The sequence below is a fragment of the Falco biarmicus genome, chromosome 17 (assembly GCF_023638135.1).
Source record: "Falco biarmicus isolate bFalBia1 chromosome 17, bFalBia1.pri, whole genome shotgun sequence".
Taxonomy (NCBI): domain Eukaryota; kingdom Metazoa; phylum Chordata; class Aves; order Falconiformes; family Falconidae; genus Falco; species Falco biarmicus.
Genome location: NC_079304.1, coordinates 2,724,978 through 2,738,335, shown reverse-complemented (window position 1 = coordinate 2,738,335; position 13,358 = coordinate 2,724,978). Strand labels below are relative to the sequence as shown.

The 13,358-nt window shown below is 42.7% G+C and overlaps 1 protein-coding gene across 9 annotated transcripts in view; it reads right to left on the bottom strand.

Moving 5' to 3' along the window:
- Positions 1–13,358, bottom strand: part of MPP3 (MAGUK p55 scaffold protein 3) — a 24,610-nt gene extending 11,252 nt beyond the window's left edge. For 2 of the 9 annotated variants that reach the window (XM_056362591.1, XM_056362587.1), the window contains exons 1-9: positions 10,152–11,889; positions 8,799–8,917; positions 8,215–8,292; positions 6,137–6,217; positions 5,499–5,636; positions 4,470–4,551; positions 2,904–2,989; positions 1,384–1,458; positions 140–336 (exon numbers count right to left, since the gene is read on the bottom strand). In XM_056362591.1, the coding sequence (XP_056218566.1) occupies positions 140–336; positions 1,384–1,458; positions 2,904–2,989; positions 4,470–4,551; positions 5,499–5,636; positions 6,137–6,217; positions 8,215–8,292; positions 8,799–8,917; positions 10,152–10,176 (881 nt within the window). In that variant the 5' untranslated portion in view covers positions 10,177–11,889. Of the gene's footprint in view, positions 1–139; positions 337–1,383; positions 1,459–2,903; positions 2,990–4,469; positions 4,552–5,498; positions 5,637–6,136; positions 6,218–8,214; positions 8,293–8,798; positions 8,918–10,151; positions 12,643–13,340 lie in introns of those variants that run through there. The other 7 variants (XM_056362584.1, XM_056362585.1, XM_056362592.1 and 4 more) reach the window with 7 other exon arrangements.

The window sequence follows — 13,358 nt, the reverse complement described above, 5'->3', positions numbered from 1 at the left end:
AGATGCAGCTTTTGAGCATTTAAAGCACCTGGTATTCACCCTAGCATGATCCTGCCCTTCATTACCTATGAAAAAAGGCAGCATAAAATCAGTATGACACTATACGTGCTGAAAAAAATAATATCTGTAATCAACAAACCTTTCCTGGAACTGTTTTGAGGGGATCAAGCCTGCTCGGAGGTTGGTATCGCCAACACGCTTTGCTTGCCACCACGTGGGATCATCTTGGCTTACAACTTCGAGGATGTGTCGTTTCTTAAACGGCAGCCCAGCCTCCTGGCAAGGAATGGCTCTGTCTTCTTTGGGATTATAGCTGAAAAGCGCCCTCATAAACACCTTTAAAAGAAAGCAACACATCCATTCTTCTTGTCCTATTTGGAATGTCAAACTACCTTTAAAAGGCTTCCCCGGTGCTTATACTGCTAACTGTATATATATATATATATGTATGTAATATGTACATTTCATCTCTCCTTTATGCTTTACAGTACTCAAAAATACTAAAAGCTAGCAAGCTGCATCTCTATTTTGACTTACGCAGAAAAATAAACTTTCAAGCACATACCTAGTCATTGTGTATTGGCATTGTGGAACATGGGACTCAAAGATCAAAGCCCCAAGAAACACAGTTCACAGTCTACATAAGTACAAAATGCAACAAAGAAAAAAAACCCAAAACCTAAGGGGAGGGAGAAAACAATAAGAAGGGATTTATGGCAAAATTCCCCCGTTATAAAGACTGTTCTTAAAATGTTCTTTAAATGCATCAAAACCTACTACTCAACTTTGGATTTGTATCTTACCACCATTTAACACATCACAGTAGAACTACTGTTAAAAGTATTTTAAAAATTCGGTAGCTGAGAGCAGGGAAGCAGAAATAAGGGCTGACAGAGGAATCCTGTAAGGGCCCGGTCAAACAGTAAGTCACTGCTGATGGAGCAGGGCACATGTAGCGCTCAAAAGAGGCCTGTCAATGTCTACAGTGGGCTAACGGGGGCAAACGATGTTTGCAAATAGGTGTTTCAACCCAATCAATAGATAACAGACAGATAGCAGCTGTCATGGTGTGAGGAGACCGGCAGGAACACCAGTTTTAATTACATGAACAAAACCAAGAGGCTAGATATCAGAAATGCTGTTGAAGAACACGTACCAAGATGATGGAGAAGTCATCTAAGTAATTCTACTGGATAAAGGGCACGGCGTTTTACAAGAAGAAACTGTTCTACTGTCATCATCTTTTTAATTAACTTCTAATTAAGTTCAATTATGGGTCTGTGACACTCCTTACTGAAACAGCAGGAACCTTACATTTACAGAGATGCCAGAATTGTGTAAAAATGAACACACGTGCTTCAGAATTTCACTCAAGTTGTGTACCTTGCTGTCTTTTAGACGATCTTCTTCTTTGATAGCTGGAATTATTTTTAATGTTATTGATCCCTGAGACTGAGCCTGAGAAAGAGAGAAATGTTTTTTTACTTTGAAAGCAGGACAAGGACACGTCACAGACTATTCGAGTTCCCATTTAGGAGGTGTCTCTTCTTCTCAGAACTGTAACAGGCCGAGCTAATCCACTATTTAACTTCATTAGAGACCACGACACAACAATTAAATCTCCACAACAGTGTCTTCCCCATGGAGACACCCACAGGAACTACTTGGCTAGAACATATTAAGACCTGTATTAAAATTCCTTCATTTGCTTTTAGCAATTGCATTAACTTCTGGATTACAGTTCACAGGGAATTAAATATGTCTGTGGCTTTTAGTACCAAATGAACCATTTTCAAGTGCCTCTTTGAAAAATATCGCTGTATTTTCCCACATATAACTCCCAGGGTTATAACTGGTTAGGGTGAAATGTAAACATCTACTTTCAGTCTAAAAATCTTTGCTACTAAATTTCAATTATTAGTTACAGTAAATTAAAAAACACTTCTAGGTGCTTTGAGAATCTAGAATAGGTTTGTGAGATCTATTTTAGATGCCTTATTTTGGATGAGATGAACTGTGTCCTACAGCAGCCTGCTGTTGTGCACAGATTAAAAAGGAAACCCAGATAATCCACTTGGTTTGCTTTTCATGGTTTGTTTTTTGAGGAAGAGCTACAAATGTTTGTCCATTACACTGCAGCCATTTAGAACATGACAGATGAACAGCATCCCAGGGTCCCTACAAATAAAACTTGACAAGAGTATCTGAAAATCTGATTTTGATTCCTCCCCCTACCCCCAAGTTAGAACCAGTCATTCTCCTTATTCAGGATTATTCTGATCTAAATCTAAATTCGGTGATGGAACTGATGCCAGATACTTCAGTCTCCTAGTGTTGCCATTCCTCTTACTGTGTCCCTAACTCCGCTCCACACCAAGACAAGGGGGAACCAAGCCACAAGAGGGACGTCAGAGACAAATAAGCATAAGAGCTACAACACTTTCTACCAGGATTTGTGGGCATTAATGCTAGAGAAGCTTGAAGCAAGAATTTGTTATCACAAGGAATCTGCTGGTAAAGACTGAGAGGTCCGCTGGACACACAGCCAAGACTTCCCTCAGCTTCCCAACGTACTGTATTATGAATAAACTGCTTATCTTCTAGGAATGCACTTTTAATTTGCAATTTGCTTGTCATGAACAAAGCATGAAAGGGAAGTTCTTGACAGAGCAACATGTAACTTTGTATTTGTATCTTATTTGGTACTGATTGAGTTCAATGAAGTTTCTGAAGTCAGAAGAAGACTAATCCCCTGGGAGAAGAAAAACTCTTAATGCAAAGACAAGCAGGGACTGAATCTTTTAGCTCTATACGTATTTTAAATTCATGATTAAATTTCATCATCTATTGTAATTACGAGATCACCCAACAGAAAAGATCTTGAAATGAAAATCAGTGCAGACCAAAATCTGACTTATTTCTTCCGGTCGTTTGTGAAGCACAGTAATACCATTGACTTCTCTTAGTTCATCTCCAACATGGACGAGACCTGAAAGGACAGTACAGAAATTAAAATAAGTCTACAGACCGGAAAGCACCACTCTTCCAACGTTTGACCTAAGTCCATGTACCTCCCTCTCCCAGCTTAATTGATTTCCTACTAATACCAAGTGCCTTGGTTGGCAACGTGCTCTGAAATCTCCCACCCTTATTCCATATCGCGTGGTTTTTTCATGCAGCACCAGCTCACAGTGTGGAGATAGAGAACATGTGGCAAGATACTCTGGAAAAATCACCGCCTCTATATTTGGATCAGCACTAAAAATGCAAAACTGCAACAGTTTCATGAGGATGATCAAATCTTGTAGAATCAGGAGTCCTGCTGCTGACTATAAAGGCAGGAATGACATGGCTGTCAAGTGACAGATCAACACTACAGTCCCAGAAAAAATGCTGGGCTACATTTTTTTTTTTAACTAGCCACGAAGGGGACCTTACAAGTTTTAGGTTCATTTATCCAGTTCAGTAAATGTTGTGCTTGTGTTCTACAACTACTGTTCACCAACAAAATTTCTCAGTAAATCGAACAGAAAATAATACAATACACTGAATAAACCAAGATACTAGATTAGACGTAAAAACCATTCTTTTCTTTCTTCTAAAGCTTAGAACTACTTCTCCCATCTCTGTTAGCATTTTTTCCTAGCAGCTATTTTACAGAAAATTGTATCTAATTAAATTAATCAATTACTAATGAAATACAGAAATGCTAAGCACATGCTCTAGTAATTTCATGTTACATTTATCAGACTACATTCACTTGAAGAATGATAACCATCAAGAAGAAATCTGTAGTTAGCTATGTTTTTCAACACTAATTCATTAATTTGGGGATTGCATTACTTGTGTATTAAAAAAAGGTGCAGGAGGCTTGGAGTCTGTACCACTCATATAAGGCCAATTCAGCTTATTTAATAAAGTCTGCATGATTACCTTCTAGAAAATGGAAGGTTAATTACTGCATGAATTAATCTTGTAGATCCTAAGAGCACGCTGAACGACAGCCTAGGCACAAAAGTCTCTCTTGCCACTAGACACCAGAAATTCCATTGCCAAGCAAGCTTACCACGGGGGCTCCCTTATCATCAGCATGGAAGAAAAGCAATTCCAGCAGGGACACATCCCATTCCGAAGCTCGTTGGGATGATTTGTTCTCCAGCAACACCCACCTCCCTCCACCAGACTACAGAGAAAGCCTACATACTAGTTCAGACCTGACATCTAACAGTTGCTTATTAAGATTTTGATAGGCTGGGGTGGGTTTGGTTGTTGGGTTTTTTTTCCTCCAAAATAGTCTATACACATATCAAACACCTGTGTCCCAAGGACTGGTTTTGGAATGAATAACTATCAGGTTCACACTATGGCTCTAGGTATATGTGTAGAGTACATGTGTGCTTGCAGAGTTCAGGAAGTTTTAAAACAGTTTACAAATGCCATTTTAAAGCGCTTTTTCTTCAGAAATTTACCACTGCGGTCCGCTGCACCACCTCTCATGATCCTTGCTACAATCACAGCTCCTGTATGCTCGTCTCGTCTGATGGTAGCTCCCTGAAATAAAACATACCCCCCCCCCAAGAAACCATCAGAAGAATTTTCTTAGAATACAGCCAGCGGTGAAATAACACGTAAGTTAATGAGTCTTTTCAACTGGAATTAATTTGCCCTGCAAATTTTATCTTCCTCCTTGATAATTTTCACCACTATTCAACTTTTGCCTGTGCCCATGTCATGTGACTGTGGGAAGGCACACACCTTCCTTTCTGCCACCTTTGTCAACTGCTTACACTACCTACATTATTGTGGTGAGCAAAGTCACTCAAGTGTGCAAAACAGAATTTCTTACAAGTTTTCTCTGTGTGTCTTCTGAAACTTTATACAACACAGCCAGTATTTTTACATATAAAAGCAAGGAAAGCCAAGTAATTCGATATTTTCTTTCTTCTCCTACCTCTGCTGGCAATATAGCACTTTAACCAGGAATTACGTCACTGCCCTCTTCTACTACCTACTGTCATATAAGAAGGCACTTTAACAGATTTCTTCCCCGAAGAAATATAACTGTATTTTCTCAGGAAATCAGTTCTTCCATTTCTATAAAATTAGTACCTTGTCAATGTTTACATACAGCTATCAAACATACTCTTACCATACATCACTGATGTTCATGTAAATGAAGGTTTTAATTCACTGAATGTTAGTTACAATATGAAAAGAATTAATATTAATAATATGCATAATTGCTTCAACAGAATAGTTTCCTCAAAGGTCACACCACCTGCATTAACTGGCATTATAAGCCCATGCCTATAAAGTGTCTCATGCAAAACTGAAGGTGTTTTCACCAAAGTTTTCTTTTTATGTTATTTTACTAGCTTCAGAACACTCCTAGGTTTTGCAGACTATTTGGCAACATCTTCAGGTATCTCCTCCATACTCACAATAATGCTTTTGCACTACCGAGTTTTATGACTAGAGATGGGTTATCTTATATGTACCAAGGGTTCTTTATTTTTCACTAGCCGAACGATTTTCACTGATTCCTCATCAAAATCATCATCAAAGTTATCAGGTAGAGGTGGAAGGACTGGGTCAAAGTTCTTCTGTGCTACGGTGTCATGTACTACAAGCATTGCCTGCATAAAAGGAGTAAGAAACAGTAATGTAATGGGGTAATATTATAGTTTCCAGTTCTCACATTTCCAACGTTAACAGCAAACTTAAACCTCCCCTTTCCCACCCTCACCATAAATCCCTCAAAAAAGATTTGGCAGTTATCTTACCCATCATGTAAACTATGTATTGGTGTAAGCAAATCCAGGCATTAACAAAGCTCAGCCTAAACAAACTTACACAACGGAGTGAACTACGGAAAGCAGAAGGTGCTCCCTCAGAAAATATTAAGGAGGGGAGAGAAGACGACATGGTGCATTACACACGAAAGGCTGACGCTGTGTCATCTCAGTACCCTCCACATCCTGAAGCCTGTGCAGGAAATCACAATGGAACAGAACTACAGTTTGTAGGAGATCTTCCCTTTCTCTTAGGAACTCGCCAGTGTAACTTTTCCATTACGAAACATTCTACTGGAATTCTGCAAAGGAATTTTGTTCAGGTCTCTGGTGTGTTTTTTTACCCTGAGATGTGGTGTTGACAACAGCTGAAGTAGCTCTTTTTCTTCATTATTCACTGGTGCGGTCTGCAATTCTTCTATTACCTTTAAAATAAAAATTAACATCCTCAAAATTAAAGTAGTCGACCAAACAAGACCATATATTTGCAAGTGAGTGTTTCTGGTGAGTGTCTGCTAACTTCCATCATTCGTCAAAGTGGTGTGAGCTGATCAAAAACAATCCCAGTTAATAGTGAATGAATCGAAGAAGAAATTAAAGCTTCTTCATCTATTTTACTTTTATTAGATAGTGCAGGAAGACAATCACCAGAAATCAGGATCCTAGTCCCTAATCACACATTTTCTGAGTGATTCCACCAATATAACTTCAGGAATTATTTCTGAAAATTTAAAATCTATATGGAATCTGTAAGTGATACGCGAAACAACACTCTTGTGCTTGTACTATGATAAAGGAGTTTAATCCTCTCTGTAACCAGGCAGCATCACCTGTGTGGAACATGCAACAAAAGTTCCCGTGTTGCCTTGCAAAGCCTGGATATCAAAACATGCCCTGGAGTCTCAGGTCTTCCAAACAAAAGATTAGAGAAAAAAAAAAAAAATTAGAGAATAACTTCTGCACTATGTGGGTTGGGTGGGAGGAGGAGGAAGGGAGAAAGGGTTGGAAGCAACGGAGATTTTCTTTCCCTGTAAAGGGTTCTAGATAGGGAAATCATAGAGTCCTGTATAAAACTCCTCCTCTGCTGTTTAGAGGATGGCAATTTTGTACGACTTGACAGGCAGCAGTGCCAGAACTTTGACGGAGGCAGTAGGCTATTTGTGGGAGAGGGGAGAGGGGGTATGCTGCAGGCTGTGATGGAGCAGCAGGGTCTCTTGGCTTTGCAAAGGGAGAAATTCTAGCTCCCAAACCTTCCACAGCCATTTGCTACACTTTGCAAGGAAAGAGGTGCAAGCTGCTTGTAAAGAGCCATCAAAGGCAGTACAAATTTCACTTTTTCAGGCCTGCAGCACATTACAAACAAATTCAAGGTACAACTTTGCTCTGTGAACAGACTGGGGGATGAACTGGTTGAGAGAAGCCCCGTGGAGAATGACTTGGGGATAGTGGGGGATGAAAAATCAGATACATGATGGCAACGCGTGCTTGCAGCCCAGAAAGCCAACTGTACCCCAGGCTGCACAAAGAGAAGCACAGCCAGCAGACAAGAGGGAGGGGATTCTGCCCCTCAACTCTGTTCTTCTGAGACCCCCCCCCCTTCCACCTGGAGTACTGCATCCAGTGCCAGGGTTCCCAGTACAAGACAGACATGGACCTGTTGGAGCACATCCAAAGGAGGACAACAAAAATGATCTGAGGGCTGGAACACTTCTCCTAAGAAGAAAGGCTGAGAGAGCTGGGGTTGTTCAGCCTGGAGAAGAGAAGGCTCCAGGAGACCTTACTGCTGCCTTTCAATACATAAAGGGCACTTAAAAGGAAGATGGAAAAAAGCTCTTTACCAAGGCCTGTAGTGACAGGACAAGGGACAGCAGTTTTAAACTGAAAGAGGGCAGATTTAGATTGGATACAAGGAAGAATCTTTTTAATGATGAGGGTGATGAGATGCTAAAACAGGTTGCCCAGAGAAGTTGTGGAATGCCCTACCACTGGAAATGGTCAAAGTCAAGTTGGACAAGGCTTTGAGCAACCTGACCCAGCGAAAGGTAGACTAGATCATCTTTCAAGGTCCCTTCCAACAGAAACGTTCTATGTGAACAGCAATACTGTTTGGGTTGTGATAAATTTAAGTCCTTAAGACTGAATGTTTAGCTGGGATAGTCTATTGCCAAGAAAGGACCGAATGCTTTTTGCAGCCTCTCCCTTATGAAGTCCATTAATAACATCCACCTGCCTGTGTCTGTCTTCACTGGACATTTAATGGCATGGTATTTTGATAAATCATGAGTGAAACCAGACAACAAATTCCAAAGACAGTGGGGAAGATGAGAAATATTGACACATACAGCACAATTGTAAAACTTTGATTTGTAAGAAAAGCAGGCATAAATAATAGGAAAATAAGGAGACAAGAATTTTTACTCACATCTTCAACTAATCCCGCTGCACTATGTAAAACAGGAGTTGGACTCTGTCTTTCATAATGACGGAGTTTTTCATGGATCTGAAAAAGACAACGGGTATATTACTACAGAGAAATACAAAACCTCCTAAATATACCTACATTGGAGTATTTTTATATTTAAGAAATAGAATTTTTCTGAGACAAGTGTCAGAAAAATAACCTCTCTTGGGGTTATTTTTGATTTGTTTAGGAGCCTTGTAGTTTTCTTCTTCTTGTGCTAGTTTCATAGATGGCCAGAAAGGTTAAGACTTAGAGCATAAGGGAAACAATTAAGCCATTCCACACTGATTTTTAGCTACCAGGCACTGTATCTGCATTTTGGCAATCAAGGCAGAAATCCTTTTTCTGAACAAAATATGTTAACTGTCAATGAATGTTCTTGATGTTTGTGCCTAAATAAATGCATGCTTCGGTCAGTATAGAATTTAAAAAAAAAAAAAAAAAAAAAAAAAAAAAAGCTTTGGCAAAGTAAACAGCTGATAAATCAAGGGAACAGAGAATAAGTAACCTGTTAGGAAAAAGTACTTTCATAAATAAGCTTTTACCTTCATCAGGTAGCTGAGACTCTTTTCACTGAAGACATCCCTAAGGAATCCCATTTCCTCTTTATGATTTGAATCGGGTCTTAGCTGAGACGTCAAAAGGGCCAGAGTCTCATGCAATCCTAAATTTAAATTCAGGACAGAACAAAAGCTTTGTAGACGGCATGTCTCATGGGACCTTCTATTGCAGACAACATCAACTACATTTACTTGGGTACCACCTTGGTGATCATTAAGTTTGCAGAGTGATTTATGCTTATCTTCCACTCGTTTTGTAACGCTCCCTTCTTAAGCGGCAAACACAGCTTAAGATATAACATCCATCATATTAAGGCAAAAGCTACCAAAGCAACATGTATTTTTAAAGACACTATTTTTTAAGTTTCCCCCTTTGTTTCTAGAACTGCCAGGCCCCTAACAAACTGAGTTTAGAGCACCACAGCAGATTCACAAAATGACTGAACTACCTCCCCTGTTGCACAGCTAATAGCTCTGCTTCCCAAGCAACTTTGCTTACAAAAGTTATCCTGCCCCTACTACCTCTAAGGCACCTGGTAGAAGTCAGGTCTGACCAGAGGAAGAAAGGACTGATGTTGACTTCCAGTGCACTGGAAACAAAGCTTGTGGCTAATTTTCTAAAAAGTGTTTAAATCAGCAATATCCCACATGTGCAGTGCACAGGGCCAGGCGAATGTTAGGTTTTTCTTGATGAGAAAACAAAAAACTGGCTGAGAAACCAAAATCCAAACAAACAAAAAGAAAAAGGAAGGGTGGGAGGCTAAAATCTGCTCCTCTGGCTATTCTCTCCATGAACTTTAGAGTGCATTTGCATCCAGGAGACTCAAACTCACTTCCACTTAAAAACTCAGTATCATTGGCATACAATATGACTTCACCCTTGGTAGCGTACCAGAGAAGCTGGTTAGCAAGCCTTGAATGGAATCACTGGGGTTTAAGTCAGAAGGAAGAATATTAACAAAGCTTTCCAAAACCTGTTCAGAAAATACTAAGAAGTAGCACAGCGAGCAGCAGGGATATAAGGCTGATCTTTAATAAGCATGCATAGAAGCCGGTGTTATACTGAGAGGTCCAAGTTTTCCATAAGAACCTGTCTACCAGCATATATTCAGGGGCTCTAGCATTCTTATGCATTAGTTTCTTGAAATCTGACTAGGTTTACTAATTTCTACCTTTTATACTCCACCTTCCTTGCATTCTTTTAGGTAATTTCTAAGAAACCTAGCTGGACTACCTAAACTCTATTTAATTTAACTCCAGTTTGAATTCATGTCCTGTGTGAAACACATACGCTACGATTTCAGTCACTGATCTGTTGAAAGCATGCAGATTAGTTACCTGAGTCTTCCGAAAGCACTGGCATGGCTTTGTTCTTAATCTTAGAGACAAATGTTCAACTTAAATCAACACGATTGTTTCTTCTTTCTGGACTGCGATTCAGAGGCAGTCCTGAAATGAGCAAAGATAATACCTAAGCTCAAGCACGCGAGAAAAAATGGCAAGCATGTAAAAATAGTAAATTCCTAGTACATCTTTCTCTCAAGTGTTCAGTTTAACCTAAATCAGGCAGAGTCCTGCAGTTATTCTGCTACTCAAATAACACCACAAAAAATATTACGTTATATAATAACCATGTGTTATCTTGGATAAAGCTGATGCTGAAGACAGCAGATGCTTCCCTCCTCTATTCTCAAGAGGGACAGTTTTAAAAGGCCTAAGTGACCATCTGAAAAGACAGGAAAGAAAAAAGCATGCTGCAGAATGGATGTCTAAAAGTACTGATAAACACCATATGCACAGAAATGGAGAGAGCATGCAGGAAAACACCATCATGACAAGATGTTCTGGGGCTTCCTAAAAGCACGCCTCAGGGGAATTTATATGCCCCTGGCATTCTGATGCGGCTCCTGCTACAATTACATGCAACTTACTAAAGCTAGTAGGAGTGTCACTCCATCAACCTTGGTCATGGGTACTGAGGATGCTCCAAAAAAATAAAATAAGGCTACTTGTATTGCTCAGAAATTCCATTAGATGCTTTTATTGCTGGTTTTTCTTGTCCCCAAGAGCAAACGACTCCACAGTAATTTAATTTCAAACTGCAAAACTGAATCTATACTTATAATCACCAGTCCAAGACGAAACACTTTGCGTGTTCCAGGGCATTTAAAATCTCATTCATGCTCCTAAAATTCATCAAACTAATGCTTGCAGAAAAACAAACAACCACAACAGCATGCGAAAAGGATTACAAAGAAATGCAGGATACTCCAGTTCTTTGCTAAATGCAATAAAGGATGCTCCTTGTGTTTCTATTTCTAGATAAATCTCTGACACTTTGATCATATGACACAAGTTTGATTGTCTTCTGATTCAACTTTATTTTGATCAGCTGCCCGAAAGTATCGTAATACTGCATGGCAAATTAGCCTATATGAGTTTAGCATTTTCTAGATTCCTGAGTTTCTCTACAGCATACTGAAATATTAAGCTCAATAGTCACCTGTGTTTTGCACCGTATTTTCTACTGCTATGCTTCATTAGTCCACCTGGGTATCAAAACATAACTGAGTTTTCCAAGCAAGTGAACTGAAAGAGCATTGAAAATTCACACTGATCCATGGATAGTACTCCAGTGTTATTACATATACTACACCTTTATTAACTTTCAAAAGCATTTTCATTACCTACTGTTTTGAAGAAATAAACATTTCACACACACACCCCTCTACACTTCGTGCCAAAATAAATGTATAAGCAATTAATTCATTCAACCACTCTGGTTCCTCAACTATTGCATTTTGTTTGACACTTTTAAAATCTTCTCTTAATTGTCAAGAAAGGGAACTTTAATTGTGCGCTCTGTCTTTGTACCGATGGGTGGTTCCCACAAACTTACTTAGCACCAAAACCCAAGAAACCCCCAAGTTATTTTCCAGGCTCTCAGTGAAAAAGCATCTCACACAGGAATACGGAAAATCCATGTTTTTCACATCTCAAAAACCTGACAGCAAACTCACCAACACCAGAACCAGACGAGTTAGGCACGGCCATCAAAACGGAGAAGGCCTCCCCAGATGCATTTCCCATGCTCTGTAAAAACCCCAGTTAGCCAGGACAGATCGGAATCAACACTCTCAAGAACGAAAAGCATTCCCTAGACAATAATTTGTCACCAGCACGCTCCACGTCAATGCTCAGGGCTGGCTTTGAGAGCAAATTCTGCCCCAGCATGCGGCGTTTTGGCAAGAGGGGCCTGCCACGGCATCTGCACTTTCGTTGTTCAAACAGGCTCAAAGACACTTTTCCTCTTTAAAATACCCACCCTAAACCATAGATTATTTTTTACACATATCCTTGCCCCAGCTCTTCCCAAGACAGAACGTTTGAGCCACCTTCCTTGCCCAGGAAAAGGACTGTTGGTACTTGGAAAGGGCTTAGATCAACTGAAATGAGTTGATCATTTTGGTCAAAGGAGGGGATTAGACAGAAGCATAGCTTTGGCTTATCCCCATCACCTTGGAAAACAAACCTCGCGTGGTTTACGGCCTAATACAACATAAAAGCTTTGCTAATCCAGGTATATCGGCCAGAGCGGTAGATCTTATTTCGGGAATCAGCCGCGTTTTAACAGCTTTCCAGGAGATCACCTCAGCGAGCAGGGCGGGAGATCCAGCCGCAGGCCGGTAAGGTCGCGGCTGGCCGCTGTGACACTGGGTCGCTCCTCACTTTGCTTCGGTGCACGAAGCGTCCCGACCAGGCTCGGCCGAACCTGGGCCCCCGCACCCGGGCCCGGCGGGTCCCCTCAGGCGACCCGGGGGCCCGGCGGGTCCCCTCAGGCGACCCGGGGGCCCGGCGGGTCCCCTCAGGCGACCCGGGGGCCCGGCGGGTCCCCTCAGGCGACCCGGGGGCCCGGCGGGTCCCCTCAGGCGACCCGGGGGCCCGGCGGGTCCCCTCAGGCGACCCGGGGGCCCGGCGGGTCCCCTCAGGCGACCCGGGGGCCCGGCGGGTCCCCTCAGGCGACCCGGGGGCCCGGCGGGTCCCCTCAGGCGACCCGGGGGCCCGGCGGGTCCCCGAGGGGCGGAGCGCGGCCAGGCCACCGCTCCCGCCCCGGAGAGCCGTCTGTGGACTCCGCCGAGCTCGGCCACCCCTTACCGCAGCCCGGCGCGGCCGCCGCTCCTCACGGCCCAGCCGCGGGCCCGGGGGCGGGGGGCGAGGCGACGCCCCGAACCGGGCTCCTCACGCCGGCGGCGGGATGTCCCCTCCCCGCCCTGCCTCCCCGCGCCGGGCGGTGCGAGCGCCTCCCCAGCCCCGTCTCCGCCGCCCGGAGGACTCCGCCGGGCACAGCCCCAGCCGGTGCCCGCCAGGTAAAACCCCCGGCGGGCCCCGGGCTCCCGCCACACCGGGGCCCGCGCCCCGAAGGCAGCGTCAGAGCCCGGCCCGGCTCCGCCCCGCTGCAAAATGGCGCCGCCCGGGCCGGGGCCCCGCCGCGCGTCGGGAGCGCTGCTGCCGCCGGGCGCCCATTACCTGCGGGCCCGGCCGGTG